Genomic DNA, 17,152 nt, shown 5'->3' on the forward strand with positions numbered 1-17,152 from the left:
TAATCCACTCGTGCTCATGAAGGAATTGCTTACTTTTTACAATTTTATCAGTAATTCAGTACTTTACAGGAAGTTGGAATGAAATAGATAATGAGGATTAAAAAAGAAGAAAGGGTAACGTATACCTCACAGACATCAAAGCATTTAGCCTATATAGCTAAGCCACTCTTTATCAGTTTTAATAATTCCCTGCTGGCTCAACCTAAAATTAAAATCTGTTGGTGAATTTTAAAATTGCAGAAAGAAGTATTTAAATTTTTAAGTGGAAGTTTATTTCTCTAGTAGAAAGCAAATAACTCAGTGCTCTGAGCCTTGAGGTAAAGCATATGCTTTCTCATAGACTTTTTAATGTGTGAGTCATGCCTATTTTACTCATGAAATTATCTTAATTATTTAAGAAAAAACTCTCTGACAGAGTCTGTGTCAATATCCTGTGCATTAGGTAAGGGGTTCTAAATATTTGAAAGGTGTCATCTTCCTTTTTTCTGAGGGCACCTGGTTTTTTATCTTTTTTAGCCACATTGTGAGCTGTGGCAAGGGCAGTGACATTTCCCAGCACTTCATTGCTCTTGACCTCCTTTAGTAATGTACCCTGATTCTGTCTGTTGAGACTTGCTCACTTTTCCATGTGTTTTTCTCTCCTGTTCCTGTAAGACAGCCATGGGAATTGAGATTTTATGTGGCAGTGTTTGGAAATTTGCATGGCCTCTTTGCATCTCAGGAGCCATAACTGGAACATTGTGTTTGACTCCAGTACATTTTTGACTTTGATGTCAAAAATGTTACTGTCTGCTACTGATGGCTGAAGGGATAGGCATAGGCCTAGGAAGTAGAAGAGGGAAGGGACCGAGGCAGTGATGGCAAGATGACTTGTAGTAGGATCTTTGGAAAGAGTAAGGCGTTTAAAAGCCTTGAGGCTGTCTAGTGGATACTTTAGGTGCTGTAGAGTGTTAATGTAAATAAAAAAGTGTCTGATGGATGCCTATTTTTTTAATTTTTAAACTATTGCTATGTAAGAGACCTCTCTCAAGATCTTTCTCATCTTATGCATAGGCAGAGCTTTGAAGATTCTAGTGCTTTTCAAATCCTGGATTGCATTTTATTTTCTCAGCTGGGCAGGTCTTCATCCTTATGTGGATGAATTTGATGCAGAACTTTGACTCTAAGCTCAAGGGCTATAATTACTGTGTTTAGTAGAATCATTCCTATTGCAATTGGACTGGGTGCTCTCAGTTCAGCAGGAACCCTGCTTTCCTGGCAGAATGCAAACATATAATGAGATGCATAGGGTCAGACTCCTAAAATCCTTTAAAGCTAAATCACTTTTCGAAATCTGACCTATACTCCTTGCCCTGCAACAAGGGAAAGAGCAGAAATGAGAGGATGTTCTGAGAGATGGAAGATGTGAGTGACCATGAGGAACATCAGCCTTTCAGAGGATCTGAAAGGGGGTTGGTGGCATGATTTCTGCACCTGGCTGAAAGGGGCAGTGCTGTGGCTGCACATGGAAAGAACAGGGATACAGTTCACCGGTAGTGCTGCTGAAACAAAGTATTGTGAACTGTGACATTAATCCATATGTGATACTTGTTACCCAAAACAAACAAATGAGCTGGGATACCAGCCTGGCTGTTATCAGCTGGCACTACACCAAGGTGCTGGGATGGAGCTGTAGGAGCAGAGGGTTGAAGGTTCCAGGAGAATATCCACTGCATTGGATAGTCTCCTGCATTGGATAGTGCACTGTTCTGGTGAAGGCAGGACAGGGAGCACAGTGATGCTAGTGGAAGAAGTGGTGAGTAAAAGTTGATATTGGTATAGGTAAGATATTGAAGGGGAAATATTGTTCACAGCAAGGCTGGCTCACAAGGAGGTAGGAGGTATTTGAACAGATGGGAGGATAGTGGCATTTCCACAGCTAAGTCATATAGGACTCTTCAAAATCCCCACACTGTGAAAAGACACTGTTCTGAAAGATGCAGTGAGTTGTTCTTGAGCAGCACTAGCACTCACACACTGCCTTTGATGCTAGAGGCAGAGAAACAGTATTTGGGAGGAGGTGGGTGTTTGTGTTGGGTGCACAAAGAAGGGGGAGAGGATAAAGGGAGCATATGTGGGAAGGGGGATGTGAACATGGAGCGGCTGGCCAGCGAGGTTTTATTAGTGGCAGTTTGTTGGATGCCTCTGGGTTGTGGGGAAGATAAATGGTGCCTTTAATTTGGGCACTTCTTGCAGGATGAGTGCCTGCTGCTGCTCACTCCCAGGAGAGAAGTGTCAGTACAACGTGAGTGGAACTGATTCTGTGCACAACATTTCTGCAGTCATTCTTTTATGTAACAATGTGACTTTTATTTTTGGGAAATGAGAGATCAACGGGTGTTCAATCCCCCACACTTGTAGCAGAGCTGGTACTAGTCTTCCTTGGAAACTGGATTCATTTCAGCAAGGGCATAGCTGAATCTTGTGGGTTAGTCAGGGGGTGAACAAGAGAGATAAAAATAAACCTCCATCTCAGAGCTAGGCAAAAAATCTTCTTGGAGCTGGTTAATTATGTTGAGTCCTGGGCTTTTTTCCCCAGCCCCCCTTCTCCACAGTCCTGCTGGATGCCAGAGTGCTTTTCCAGCAGAGATCCGCTTGCTGCGCTGCGCTGCCTGCTCTCGTAATGCCAAAGGAGTGTGTTTTGTCTTTAGTCAGATTGGCTCCATCAGTTTGTATTTCCTTCTGAATGGATAATAAAGTGGAGAATCATTTTGAGGCGAGGAGTGAAGCGGGGAGGCTGCGTGTATGAGGAGCTAGGCAGTAGGCAGCTGACGAGGAGGAGTAAAGTAGCTGCACAGCTTTCTCTCTGCCTCTGAAGTACAATATTTTCTGTTGAGTCACATCTGAAGAGAAGGATGAAGTTTAAACTGTACTTGGTACAGCCTCAGAAAGGGGAAAGATGCACTGTGGTGGGGAACTAAAGAATTTCTGTTGAGGGATGCTCCTGGAAACCAAACGGATTTCTGCATTTTTAGCTTTTGCAATTATTAGCTTCTGCTCGTTTTTGCTTTTTGGATTTTTTAGTAGCTGTTTGCATTTTATTCCCTTCAACATGCCTCAACTTTACGTGATTTCTCATCCTAGTGCTGCTGTGGAACGGGAAACTCTGGGTGCCTTTAACGTTGCTTTCCATGATACCTCAGATGGGACACCAACAATATGCTGATAATCTCCATAGTGAAAGTTCATTATCTGGTGAACCTTTAACAACATTAGGAATCCTTCAGGACTTGTATTTTTATGAGAGCAAGCTGTTGTATTCTGTAGTTTTCTATTGGTTCTATAAATTTCCTTTGCATTTTAATCTTTTGTTTTATTTTGAAGTAGCAAGGTAAGTGAAAGATTGGAACAAATGAAGTGCCTGAGTATAAACTGCAAGTAGGCAGCTACCAAGGAGAATTGCTCTTTATTTTTAGAGTGAGCTTTCTGTGTGCATGTGTATGTGTGTTTACTTTAGCAATATAATAGCTCCATTGGAAACTGACTGGATTTAAAAATGTGCTTTGTAAAACAATGTACACTTAGTATGTTCATTTGTATGCTCTATTTCTTAGTTTTTGTTTTCACCCATTAGACACTAATTGTAGATTTCTTATGACTGGTACAATTGAGGTTGTGTCTGTTTACTTCTCATACTTCTCTGTAAGGAGGATTTGTATCTCAGCTGGAATTTGATATTGGAATCATTATGGGAAGAAGAGTTAAAGGGAAAGGAGCTTGGGAATATTTTAAATTTGATCATTAGAGAAGCAAGTAACTTGGAATAATAAATGACTAGTTTGATTCTTACTCAAATGTCACTTAAGAAAGGGATTTTTTTTTAAACACAGAGTATTTGTCATTGGCCTGATTTCTTGTGCTGAGAAGCTTGTGAGTTGATGAGATGGAATGACAGGCATGCAGGAGCAATGAGGATGCTGTACAGGCTTGTGAATCAGAGCAGGTGTGTGACTGTTTTCAGATATCTTTACAGTTTTCATTCCATTTATATGGGCAGGTTTCTTTTGCTAATGGAGCAGACCTTTTGGGGATAAACCTAAAGACTTAATACAGAATGCTAAGGTCCTCAGTCCCTGAGATGAAAAGGAGAGAGCTTATAGAAGTAAAACTGCAGTTTTAGCCCAGGAGGATTTTAGTTTCCACGTGCTACATTTTAATATCATGAGCTGTAAAACCCTAATTATTCCATTTGCTGCTTATGGTACCTTCACCCAGCCTGGCTCAACACTGCCAAGTTTCTGTCCTAAGGGAATGCAGAACAGGTTAGAATCAGTGAGTAAGATTGTGTAGAACCAGTCTGTACCAGGGCTGTGCTCCTGCTGCCCTGACAACAGAAGTAGGGTCTCCTAATTCATTACCCTGTATTGATGAGTGCTGCCTGTGCCTCCCCTGCCTGAATGTCCCTGTGAGCTGAGGCACTGTCACCTAAAGAACCAGCTCCAAACATCATCAGTGAGTCATCAGAGTTTTGAGAAAATCCTTACTGATGAATGATTCATGGTGGTTCTTGTCAGAAATGCAGGACTTTGTAGAGTTCACACTTTTGGTCCAGCAGTAGTTCAGCACTGGGCTGTAAGTTGGATTGCAAATAGAAGAGAGGCACAGCATGTTCTGTTTCTTGTCTAGTCTAGGCAGAGCTCTTATCATCATTCAACATTTTCATAACAGTGCATGAAAGCCTTATTTAAGCCAGAGTTACGGTGTTTTACTGCCGGTGTTGTCTGTTTTCTTTCTGTTTAGAGGTAGCTGAATAATCAGAAAACTTTCCGCAAAGTCTGGCTGACATTTCTAGGGTTTTCATCCCATGGGCAGCCAACTTGTCAGCATGCTCTGATAATTTTGTTTCAGTTCTTGGAGCTTTTTCCTTTAAACAAGAAGTTGATCCTTGATGCTGCCCCATGTGTTCAATATAATGCTTTGTTCTTAGGATCCTGATATGGGGTAAATCTGTTTCAAGGAACAGTTAATGCTTTAGGTTGTCAGGGGCAAGCCATCTACTGATTCAGCTGTGTACAAAACCCCCATGCATTTGAACTACTCAGTTCAGGGTACTGCTGAACTTGACTATTTCCCCATTTGCTCTTAAACTGCTGATAACTGCTGCTCAGGTTTTGTATTTGCTGGGAAGAAGTGAAGTAACTTTTACATAAGATAGAGAGAAGCAGCTGTGGTGTCTGTTTTCAGTATTCAGTTATCCCTTTTGCCTTTTCCTCAGCACAGGGTTGTTTCAGAACTTTGTGGGTGCCTCAGAGCTAGCTTGCTGCTCACCAGGCATGAGCCTTTGCACTGCCATGGTCGGCAGCTTGCAGCCTGTGCCTCCCTCTGTGATTGGGGACAACCCCTATTTCTGTCTCCGGATGCTGCCTTTTCCTGGCTGCCAGGTGGTGACAGACCTCATTTGTTACTGCAGGGGATGCATCGATGTGCCAGGCGCTGCTGCTTCCAGCCTGTATGAAAAGTTGGGATAGAAGGATGCAGAGGGAATGAGCACATTGAGGCACTGAGGAATGGAAGGGCTGCCTGGTGCTGAGCTGCCCTCCGGGGGTTTCTGAGGCAGCTGGACTTAAAGTCTGGGCATCTCAGTCCTTCTCCGTCTGTGCTCACAGAAGGGGTGCTCTCCGGATGACAGAGATTAACCCCCATTTTACAGAAAGCTGAGACGCACTTGACTTCTGGGGCATCCTCTAAATTTGTAAGAGGGTATTAAGGAGTTAAGGCAGGAACTGCTATCTTCTACTACACGGTGATACTCTTCCATTACATTGGTTTAATTTTATGCTGTTTTGCAACAGAAGTTTTTACATTGGTGAATGCCATGAACCTGCAAGACTTCAGTGGGTGTTTTGCCCTCAAAGTCTGTGATTTTTACTGTTCCTTTACTTAGTAGTTACCCTGGTAACTTTCTGGTGTGGTGGACTATTATTCAGATTTGGTTTTTTTCCCTTGGTCAGCAGGCCTTGTGTAAAAGGTGAGAAGTACCTGTGGTGTGGGAGGTGCAGAACTGTGTTATATGCAGTGTTCCCTGGATCAGTTTTCCACCCTGAGGATGACTGATTGACCTCACCTGACCTTTTGTCATTTCTATCAAACTGCTCAGGAAGGTTTTAAGTGTGGGGTTTTTTTTGAAATGTGTCAGGTGTAAAGGCTGGCTGTTATTGCATTTAAGTGTTTTGTCATAGTTTTTGTTTAGCTGTATTGAAATAATGTTGTAGGTACAGATACAACCTATAAAATATATTTGGAAGTGTTTAAAAACTTAAGAAAGTTCTACAAGATAGGGGGTTTTGCAGCTAGTGTGGTAATTCCTGAACGGTAAGCATTGAGGCTTGGCAACAGAGGGACTGTGAAAGGGTTACGGAGGGACTGGGTAATAGTTTTTCTCCTCACACTGTTTTATGTAAAATTATTGTCATCCTTTTGTTACTACTGTCTTTTCAATGACATTAATGTATTTCCTCTTCAGTCCACTGCGGAGTTCCATGTGTCTCTTCTGCATGTTACTTTGAGCCTAAATGTCCTGAGGTGAAGGTGTTTCTCAACAGTATGTTTTGTTCTCCAGCTCTGCTGCTTTTTGCCCAGGATTACTCAGCTCAGTACCTTGTTGTTCTGATCATCCATGCTAGGACTCTAGGACTCAAAAGTTAGAATTTTTGTTAATTATCAGAAGGCGATTTGAAGCAAGACATGTTTTCAGCCGCAAAGCAATAGTGCCATGTTCAGGTATGATCCAACCCAAAATTAAATCTAGTGATATTAATTAGAAAATTGCAGGCTCATCTCCTGAAGTCAAACAGCAAAACTGATGATAACCCTTCAGATCTCTGTCAAGCCTTGTTAGGATTATTTCAGCAATTATTGTGTTGAAATATGCTGTAATATTCTCAGGAAGAGTCAATGTTTCAGCATGCTGAGTGCTGGGGCGATGTTGCTATGGCAGCCTTAGCCATGATTTCTTTCTGTTTTAAATGCCAAAATCTTTTTCCTCACAATATCCTGCATTTTATTGGTATTCTTCATGTTTAAATGACACTTTATAAAGTAGGAAGACCATTTATCAGGCATTTTATTTATTATTACTTTTCCTATTGTAATTGCCAGTACAGGTAATGCAGTACCACTTTGTGTGGACAATACTGCAAATATAATCTAATAAAAAATATTTCACTCAGTAGCATGAGTCAATAGTCAGAGAGGCTGCTGTGAAATGTTTTTCAGATCATAGTTAATTGTTTTTATGTCTCTTTGCTGGGTTCCTTGAACACCATATCTACCCTGAGGTACCAGCACCTTCTAACATGGTGCTGTGGGCTAAAGGTAGCTCAGTATTAAGCTTAGTGTGATGAAAAGCAGATAGCCATTAAAAGGGGTGTCAGTCATTGGGATGAGCTGCCCATGGGAGTGGTGGAGTCACTATCCCTGGAGATACTTCAGTGACATATAGATGTGGCACTTAGGTATGTGGTTTAGTAGTGGCTCTAGCAATGCTGAGTAAATGGTTGGATTTTTTTACCTTAAAGATCTTTTCTTACCCAAACAAATCTGTGATTCTGTAAGATAAGCATACCTCATTTTAACAGAGTTTTTGTGCTCTCACTGCTTTTTCTTCCACCAGACTGCAGCCAGCCCACTGCAGTGTGGGGCAGTGCTAAAAGCACACAATGCTGCCTTTGTTTTGAGCCATGCTGGTCCAGTGTCTCACAGAACTGAAGATGCTGCTCAGAGGGGGTTGCAGGCACCTTCCCTCTCCCCGGTGAGAGTCTGGCTCTCTGTTTTATGCTGCAAGCATAAAACATGGCTGATCCCCAGCTGATCAGCAGAGATAACATAATTGAATTTTATTCCTTCATGGGATTTCTCATGTTCTTTTTTTCTCATTCATGGATGCTGGCATGACATGCTTTTACTCCTGTTGTCATGGCTAATCTGTATGTCAGGAGGAAAAGTATCTGTTGTTCATGTATTGCAAGGCTATTTCAGAAGTGTGTCCAGTGACAAGGTAATGAGATGTGCAGCGTTTGTGTTAGCTCACCTGTTTCCTCTCTCTAAAGTCCTAGTATGTCAGCTTTGTCTTCATGGGAATAGCAAAATAACCCAAAAATTCCCAAGTAAAGCAGAAATGTAATCCTTATGTTGAGGTTGAGGCTGGCTCTCTTTTGGGAAGTTGGGGAACATAGAAGTGGTGGTGCCTGTGCATGCTGCTCTCTAGCACGTCCAGAGATAGCTGTACTGAACTGAGCATGGAATGTTCCTGGAAGGAGATGCCTGCTAACAAGGCAGTCAGAAGAAACGTTGTGTAGTCAGTGAAGGCTTGCAACATCTGGCAGAACACCAGGATCCAAATATTATTTCCTAAAAGTCTTGATTTCTTGTTACATGTTAATGTGATTCCAGGAGTGATCCTGGAAGGGAAGAGGACTTAAGCAAGGATTTACATCTAGATTAGGTTTTGGGGTTTTTTTTCCTGGGTGAACCTGCATTAACTTTTATTGTCACTTCACATGTCTGTGCTACAAAAAAGCATGGTTCTAACACAGACAACACGAGAGAAATAAGGGATCTTTATAGGAGACAAGTTTCAGAGCACTTAGTCTGGAGCGTGGAAGGGGATAGGAGCATGCACACAGCCCGGGGTGGAGAGGAGGAGGAGAGGATGTGGCAGGAGGTGCAGAGACACTTTGGGACCAGCCCACAGATGAGTGAATGCTCAGAGCTTCAGATCTGAGCGTGGGCTTGGGGTGGGGAGTGGAGGGAGGAAGCCTTCTGGAGGGGGACAAAGAGGACAATTCTCTTACTTGATTCCTGGCATTCCACTTAGTGGGCAGTGATTTGATCTTTGGTGGTAAAGAGTGATTCCACCCACTGTAGAGAGCGGTAGAAAGGCTTCCCTCTGAGCCAGAGCTGCTGTCCACATGTTCTGCTCTGGCCTTGTTCCCAGCTTTGGAGGAAGCAGTTTCTGTCGTTCTTGGGAAAAGATGGAAAAGTAGTTTTAGTATTTGATGAAATCAAAGATGTGCTTTTAAAAGTGTCCAATTAAATAGATATTCCTCTCTGTATGTGTGTGTATGTATATACACATACATAAGCACACACACATATATACAAACACACCTATATAGATACATATATATATGTCACAAATACTATATATAAATAAAAATGATGACGTTTTACTTTTTGTACTGAGCTACTAGCTTTGGAATAGCTGCAATCTTGTGTCAGCAGGAAAAGGTGATTTCTGTTAAAAACTGCTGCTCTTGAGTATTGTAGCAGACAAAGGAAGTAAGAGTGAGCTCTGTCTTGAATTGATTTTTTTTTTAACTGAAGTTATCATTATGCCCCTCTGGTGCCTTGAAAGCTGCATACAGAAAGGAAACATGATGAAGACTGAGCTTTCTGAGGGAAGCCTTGCACAAGCTTTTCTCCTAGCACTGGATAATATGCTGGATAATGCTTGAAATTAGCATTTCTGTGTGCTACCCTCTGGCAACATGTGTAGGGAGCCACAACTATGGAGCTCTTTTTCTTGGCTGCCATTGTATCCAATTACTTGCTCTCCAAGCAATTCTTGGATATTCTCCAAGCAATTCTTCTATCTTCACTTCTTACAACTGGTACAGAAGTGATTTTTTGATGCTAAACATAAGTTACCGACTCAAGTGAAGATGGCTAAACTGTGTAAGTGGTGGAAGAAGAGAGTCTGAGAAAATATTTCTTATGTCAGGCCTGTTTTATGAAGAGATAGATTAAAAAAACCAACCAACCAACCAAAACCCACCAAAAAATCCCAATTAATTTTTCTGGACCAACGGCCTGAAAATTCTAGAAAATTTAAACTTATTTTCTTTAAAGAAGTTGATAATCAGTCTCACAGAGAATTTGTTTAGCCTACAAAAGGGCAGGTATTGCCTTTGGAGATGCCTGATGAGGAGACTTAAACCTGAAACATAGATGGAACCTCTTTTATAGCATATTAATTAAGCTCTTATTATAGAGATTGGTATTTGCAATGCTGCTTCCTCCAGATCAAAAAACACTCTCTCTCTTCCTGCCCCAAAGTAAAACAATAAAAATAAAAGGAAGTTACCATAGGTCTCAAATAAAACAAGAATATGAGAAAGAATGTGTACTTCAGGCAGCAAGTCCAAACTGAATCATCAAATACAGTTGTGTTCTCCAGTCACCTTGCCTCCAGGAGGATCCTGTGTGGATCTCTTGTGTGCCCTACTCTCTGGAGGAAAAGACTGGTTGTATGTTGCTTAGTAAGCATGCCTGTAAAAGCACACGGAAGTTTAAAGTAGTTAACATAGTGGGGTTTATTGTTTTCATTTTGGTCATTAGAGAGGTGATTTAAATTGGGGAAAATAATCAATTGCAAAATCTCCAGAGCTGGAGTAGAAGTGACATGCAGAAGCTTCATGCTGTCAGCTCAGCCTGTTTGTGCGTATGCTGAGTGTAGCGTATTTAACTGCAGGTTAGCTTGGGAAGCTTGCAAGCTTTGAGGTTTTTTTGGTTTGGTATTTCTGGGGTTTTTTTGCTGGTTTTGTTTTCCTTTGGTTCATTTTCTGGATTTTTTTTTTTTACTGCTTCGTAGCAAAATATTAAGATGAAATACTAAAATAGCAGAAAGGTTTTACTCCTAAAATCTATCATCCAGTCTTCTTGCCACTTTATATCACTTTGTGCAATTCCTGTGGGCTAGCTGGTACTGCACCAAGTTAAATTCGATTTCTGCTTTGGTTTGAAGAAAGGATGAAAATTGTGAACTTGAAAGGAGAGGAAATGTGCAAGGATTGAATTTATAATGTCAGAACTATGCATCTGGGGGGTGATTAAATCACACAATGTGCAATTGCCAGGAGCTCAAGCTTGAGATTAGTTTGCAAACCTGGTAGGAAAACGAGCACAGAATTGCTTTTTGGATTTTACCTTCTTTTCTTTTTTCCACTCTCTTGAATAGAAGAGGGAGTGAGGAACACTTATTCCAACAAGAACCTGATCTGGGGTGGTGGCCAAAACCAAGACAATGACTGTACACTTTAAATAGTACATCCTCTTTCTGTCTGATTTTATGTGTATGCTGGTTTTAGGTTTTGCGTTTTTTTTTTATTCTTCTGCTTAAGTTACCTTGGATATTTCTACTGAACAAAACTGTAATGTTTTTTTCCCCTCTTTCGGTAGCTGCCTCATGACAGACTAAAAACTGGATGCAAGTTGTGCGTTGAGAAGTGATTGATATGTGCTTGTGCAGCTTGTAGCACTATGAGAAACACAGGTGCAGCTGATGATGTTTGCTAGAAGTAGATTGAAAAAGCAAGAAAATGAATTTTCACTTCTGCACAGAAAACCTGTTGTAAAACTGCAGGGCAGGAAACAATTCCGGAAGCAAAAACTCCATTTGTTTCTGCGGGACAAAATGAAGAGGCTTCTCCAAGGTCAGGTAGATGATAATTCAAATCATGCACATCGCTGCCAGCTCTCCCCAGTGGAGATTGAATCAGACATGTTTGTTTGTGGAATCAACATGAGCTCTCCAAGCACTGAATTTTCCATGGCTGGAGGTGACTTTCATCAGGATGGAGGACATGATTCCAAGGGAATGAGTGAAGTGTGTGTTGGTGAGGTGGAACTGAACTGGGGTGGCTACGTAAAAATACCATGTTCAGTTCAGCAGAACAAGAAGGACTTGCAGGGAAGTTCTGATGGTATCATGCAGACCTCTTCTGCAATAAAAGGCAGAGTGTCTGAGGGACAGGACCTTTCTCCCCTGAGCATTACCATGAGCTGGAGGGATGCAGCTGAAAGGCAAGGGTGCTTTCCCAAGGAAAAGACCATTGCATACAAGAGTCGAAGAAGGCAGTCAAGAGACCGCTCAGCTGATGTAGTTGATTACATTGTTAAAGAGCTACAGGGAATAAGTCGAATCCAGACAGAGATTGCAGAGCTCCGTCAACACCTCACCTTGATAAAAGGCTCTGTGGATGAAGTCTCCAGCTGTGTGGACACTGTCTTGAGTGAGATAGAAGGCCTGCAGGGTGGTTCTAGTGGCAAAACCCAGGGTACACATGCTCGAGAGCCAAGAAGGGATGTACAAAAGGAAGAGCCAGTGTTATACTTTTATGGCATACCAGAGAAAGATGATGAAAACACAGTAGAGCTTATCTGCAGCTTTTTGTCTGAATATCACTGCTTCAATGGTATTCAGTGCAGTAAGTATATAAAAGATGCTTATAGGTCAGATATTGGTACAGGCAAACCATTAATGCCAAGACCAGCAGTTGTGAAACTTGTGAGTTGTGAACAGAGAGACTTTATTTTACAGAAGTCTATTCTTCTGCAGAGCTCAGGGGTCCGTGTTGCTACCAGTGAGGAGCAAAAGAGGCAGAATGGCCAGAGGGGCCAAAATCCAGATTCAGTCTCTTCACAGTCTGGCTTCAAGAAAAACAGTCAGAACTCAGTGAATCCTGATGGGGCTCAGAGAACTGATGCAATTGGGCACCTTCAGATGGACTCATGCCAGGTTAAGTATAAAAGCACGAGTAGGAAAGCAGACTGTGCAGGTGAGAGACTTGATTCTGTGCAGAAGTCAGCCTTGACCAAGAAAGACACTTTGATACTTGAAGCTGGAAAGGAAGCACAAACAATAAGCTGCGGTGAGCAGCCTTCAGATAACAAGGACATTTGCCAGGCCCGTGCTGAACCTCCACAGGTGACCAATTCACCTAAATCAGGTGATGGAAATCACTGCTGCTCATCTGACTCTTCGGGCCATGCAAGCCAGATGTGTGCTTCAAGTAAAGTTAGTGAGCAGAGGCTTGACACTAAAAGCATCACTGAGAATTCTTCATCTCTTCTAGAAAAAGATGAGGGGATAACCACAGAAGAAATTGAAACAGACTATGATAACTCTTGCAAATTTACCAATGCAGAGAAAGGTGATGTTCAAAGAGAAGATGTTTCTAGTGGGGTGACAACCATTAGCTATGATCATACAACAGATGAAATGGCTGACAGTAGTGACAGCTTGAAAGATATGATCCAAATGGACCTGAATGATCAAGATCCAACTGATCAGGTCTTTAGGGATGTCCTGGAAAATTCTCAGTATTTCCTTGACCATTCCCGGGACAACATTGATCTTGTAGACATGAAGTTTTACACTAATAAGCTTGGGAAAGCTATTCACCACTTCAGGTCTGCTCTGCAAGTGGTGTTCCATAAACTGGAGACAAGTGATTCTGAAATCCTTTTGGAAAATGATAGTGGCTTACAGATGGATGATGACAACACGCTTATGCTGACCAGTTCAGGTATGGGTGGCAGCTCTGACTACTTCGCAGAAACCCCTCCTAGTCAGTCCTCTGAGAGCCAGGCAAATGCAAATGTCAACAGTGAAGCATCTGCTCAGATGCAATTTGCTCCTTCCAGTCTTTCCTCTGTTTTGCATGAGCCTCCTGTTTCCTGTGTGCTGCCATCATCTGTATGTGAAATCCCTGCTAGGCAGCAGTTACCTCGTGAGGAGCTTGGAGAAGATGGGAACTGTCCACCTGAGTCAGGAAAGGAGTGCAGGCCCATGAGCCTTGACAAGGTGTGCGCGGAGACCATCTACCTGAACAAATGCATCAACAATTTCAAAAATGTGCTGAGGGAAAAGAGACAAATGCGTAGGAGACTCTTAAAAGAATTAGCACAGGAGGGAAACTGGATTTCTGCTGAGGAGACAAATTCAGGTAAAATGAAAAAAATACTTTTAAGAAGATGTCAAAATCTGGTATTTGTGCAGCCAGCAGCCAACACTTCATTCTGGGGGTGAACTGTGAACATTTTGTGAGTTTATTAAAAATTGTGAGCAAATAGTTACAAAGACAAGTATATGTGCTGTACAACAGTACTGACAAAATCCCCTAAAATTTACTGTGTAACGCACTGAAATGCCAGTTAGCAAGCTTCACCTTTTTCTCTTTGAGAGAGGGAGATTTGCAGTGCTTCTTCCAAATAGCAGGTGTTAAGGTTTTTCGTCATAATTCGTGACTTGGTTTCTTGTTAAATATAATAGCTAAGACATGTGATAACAAAGTGTGCATTTGCGCTATAAGTAGCCAGATTTGCAGTTTTGTGAGTTGAGTGGATCTAGACTTTAAGTGACTCTATCAGAAAGTGGGAGTTCTCAGTGTTTAATCACTGCTACGTGTTATCCTAGATGTTAAAGGAGACCTTTAAAATAATAAATACTACTACTAATAATAGTTAAAAAAATTGGAAAGTTGAAACTTGTATTTTGGTATTGTTACTGTAACTTGTCCACAAGATGGAAAGTTTTTTTGTTTCTGGGGAACTACATCCCTTATTTGCAGCACAGATTTTGAAATGTATGACCAAAGCAGATGTGAGCTGACACAGTGGTGGAGCAGTGTTTCCTGAGTCTGTGGGAGATAGAGCTGACTGGCGTCTTTTGATGGGACATGTTTTGACAGCCTTGATTTGGTAAAACAGATCCTAAAGTTGAAGTGTAGGTCCATCTTCCCCCTTCCTCTCCAGGCAGTGAGAAAGCTTTCTCAGTGTCATCCCTATGAGTCACTACTCAGTTAAGGAAAGAGGCTTTGTTTCAAGAGTGGAAGTTATTTTAAGTACATCTTGAAATCTTCATGTACTTGTTGTGAACTTCTCGTATCAAATACTATGTTCACTCTTCTTGTAATCATGGAAGCTGGTCAGAATGATCAGGGGACTCCTCTCCCTACTGAAGGAGTCATCTATTGCCAAGTGCTTTTCCAGTGACTCTGCTTTCACTGTGAAGAAACAATCTGTCAAGCCGTACTTGATTTCTGTACCAGTCACCTTCTCAGTTATGCAGAACATAAAGCTGGTAATCAGCTCTCTGCTTTCTTATTTTATGCAAGGTCTTTAGTATAGAGTTGGCTCAAACTGTAAGTTTTAATGAGGGAAATGATGGGATTTGTTAGTGGGCTTGGTACAGATACTTTTTTTTTTTTGGTAGTGTTTGTGTGGTGCTCAAGTCCTGGACATATGTCCTAATTTTAGAACCTGAGAGAACAGGCAGTGGTTTGGATTAGCATGTGCCACAGTACAGCAGAAGTACTGAAATAGCCTGTTTCTGAATGTGAGAGGAGGCTGCTCATCTCAGCAGAGTTTGAGCAGCACAGGCATGTTCACAAGGCAAGAAGTAGCCAAAACAGTTGAGAAAGGGGAACAGAGCTGCGCTTCGTATCATTGATCTGGCTCCAGGGTGAATTGGGATTTTTCGTCCTCCCTGGTTCAGTTCTCTTGAATATCATCCGGTGATGTGACAAAAAACTGGTGGCGCTTGTGTGCCACTCCCATAAAGATAGATCTATAGTAGATTTGGCAGTTGAAGCTATAAAGATAAGTGTGTGATGATGTAACAATGTAGAAAATGCGCTCTGAGAGACAGGAGGAGTCAAAGGAGTCAAAGATAGTGGAAAAAAGTGAATGAAGGATAAGAAAAGCAAGACCTTGGGGAGAAAACCCTGGAGATGCCAGGAAGCAAAGCAGCTCAGACCCTGACAGCTAGAGAGGGAAAGAGATGGAACTAGATGATCTTTAAGGTGTCCTCCAACACAAAACATTCTATGATTCTGTGACTCTCTGAAACACTGTTGTTTTGGCATGCATTTTGCAAGAAAGAGAAACTGCAGTTCTGTGTCCTGGTTCAATGTACTCAAGTTTGAGCCAAGCTTTTAATTCTTTCCTTTGGAAAAAGCATCATACCTGGAATGCAGTGAAATGCTGTTGGTTTGCTTTTTTTCCCAGCTGTAGATGAGTGTGTCTTACTTTAAAAATGTAATTTGTTGTTAATAACCTTTTTAGTTCCTGGAAAAAGTCCACTGGAAACTCAGTTCTGCAACTGTTTTTTGGTTGTGAACCTAGACCTCAGTTTCGCTCAAAAGTTCAGTTCAAGGTATTTTCTTAAATGTGTGCCTCCAGCAAAGGAATGGAAGATAAGTTTGGAGGTGTTGGTAAATATGCATGTTTTGGTGAATCAGAGATGATGCACTGGCATAAAGGTTTAAATTATTTATAGTTGAGCACAGATGCAAATTACTGAAAGAACTTGGAATTTGGCAGATGCATATAAATAATTGTTGTGTTTAACTGGAAGTCAGAAGAAAAAACAAAAAAATATCCCCTGAAAATCTGAGGAAGCTTTTAAAGTTTGAATTTGGGGAAAAAATGTATAAGCGAAGATGATGATAGTTTGACTTTGTTTAAAGTAAAATCCTGAAATGCTAGAGATTTTATATTTAAGATGACTGCTCAAAAGTGAAATTGTGAAAGAATTCTGTGATCAGGGTTTAGCCAAGTTAGTCACCATTGATGAAGCTGTGAGTGCATGTGCCGTAGTGAGACACAAAATTTTAAATCTGTGTCTGCAGTTACTCAGAGCTTTGCTGAATTTTACATTTGGCCTGAAATTGTCCCTAACTGCCTTAAATTGATGGGCCTCAGAAATCAAGGATGAATATAGATTTTAAGCCAAAATGGGTTTTTTGTGGTTTTTTTTTTTGTGTTATCCAAAAATTAGTCTAATGCAAGATTTATTGCTTTGTGTTTGTATAAAAATAAATTTGACCTATATTTGAGAAGCTCTAGTGCCCTTAGGTCTTAAAATTTGGCAGTGCTAGCCTGTGTCAAAGAATTTTCTGTGGAAAATCAACTCCAAATGAGCGGAGTGAATATGCTTTTGAAAAATATGTGGTTTGCATATGCTCACTGGTAGCTTGCTACTGTTGAGCATTGCCAGAGACTCCATCTGTCCTTAGTGTTTTCCAGCTAAAAGCAGGGTTTCCCTGCTCGATGTGACTGAAAGCCATAGCAGACCTGAGAGGGAACATGAGTCCAGGTCTCCTGCATCTTCTGCACTTCAAGACTCCACAAGAGAGGCCAGGAAGGAGTAGAGTTCAAATACAAAGCAATTAAAAACCCAGGAATAAGGGATGCCTGGATCTGCCTGAGATACCCGGAGACCACCCCAGGGACCAAGACAGGAGAGATTTGGCTTTGGTTGGAAGGGCATGGGGTGACTGTGTAAAAAGAAGGACAAAACTGAAGGATTTGATGTGGAATTTTGTCTGTC

At 41.4% G+C, this 17,152-nt stretch overlaps 1 protein-coding gene across 11 annotated transcripts in view; it reads left to right on the plus strand.

Moving 5' to 3' along the window:
• The window catches only part of UNC13B (unc-13 homolog B), a 208,244-nt gene that overhangs the window by 98,289 nt on the left and 92,803 nt on the right, over window positions 1–17,152 (plus strand). For 3 of the 11 annotated variants that reach the window (XM_030258831.4, XM_030258836.4, XM_072922643.1), the window contains exons 1-2: window positions 3,231–3,370; window positions 11,218–13,766. The exons of 5 other annotated variants lie outside the window; for them this stretch is intronic. In XM_030258831.4, coding sequence (XP_030114691.1) covers window positions 11,321–13,766 — 2,446 coding nt within the window. In that variant the 5' untranslated portion in view covers window positions 3,231–3,370; window positions 11,218–11,320. Of the gene's footprint in view, window positions 1–2,621; window positions 3,371–3,869; window positions 3,983–5,891; window positions 6,008–7,674; window positions 7,790–11,217; window positions 13,767–17,152 lie in introns of those variants that run through there. 3 more of the 11 variants (XM_072922640.1, XM_072922641.1, XM_072922642.1) reach the window with 3 other exon arrangements.

This window comes from Taeniopygia guttata, chromosome Z (assembly GCF_048771995.1).
Source record: "Taeniopygia guttata chromosome Z, bTaeGut7.mat, whole genome shotgun sequence".
In the NCBI taxonomy this organism is placed as follows: Eukaryota; Metazoa; Chordata; class Aves; order Passeriformes; family Estrildidae; genus Taeniopygia; species Taeniopygia guttata.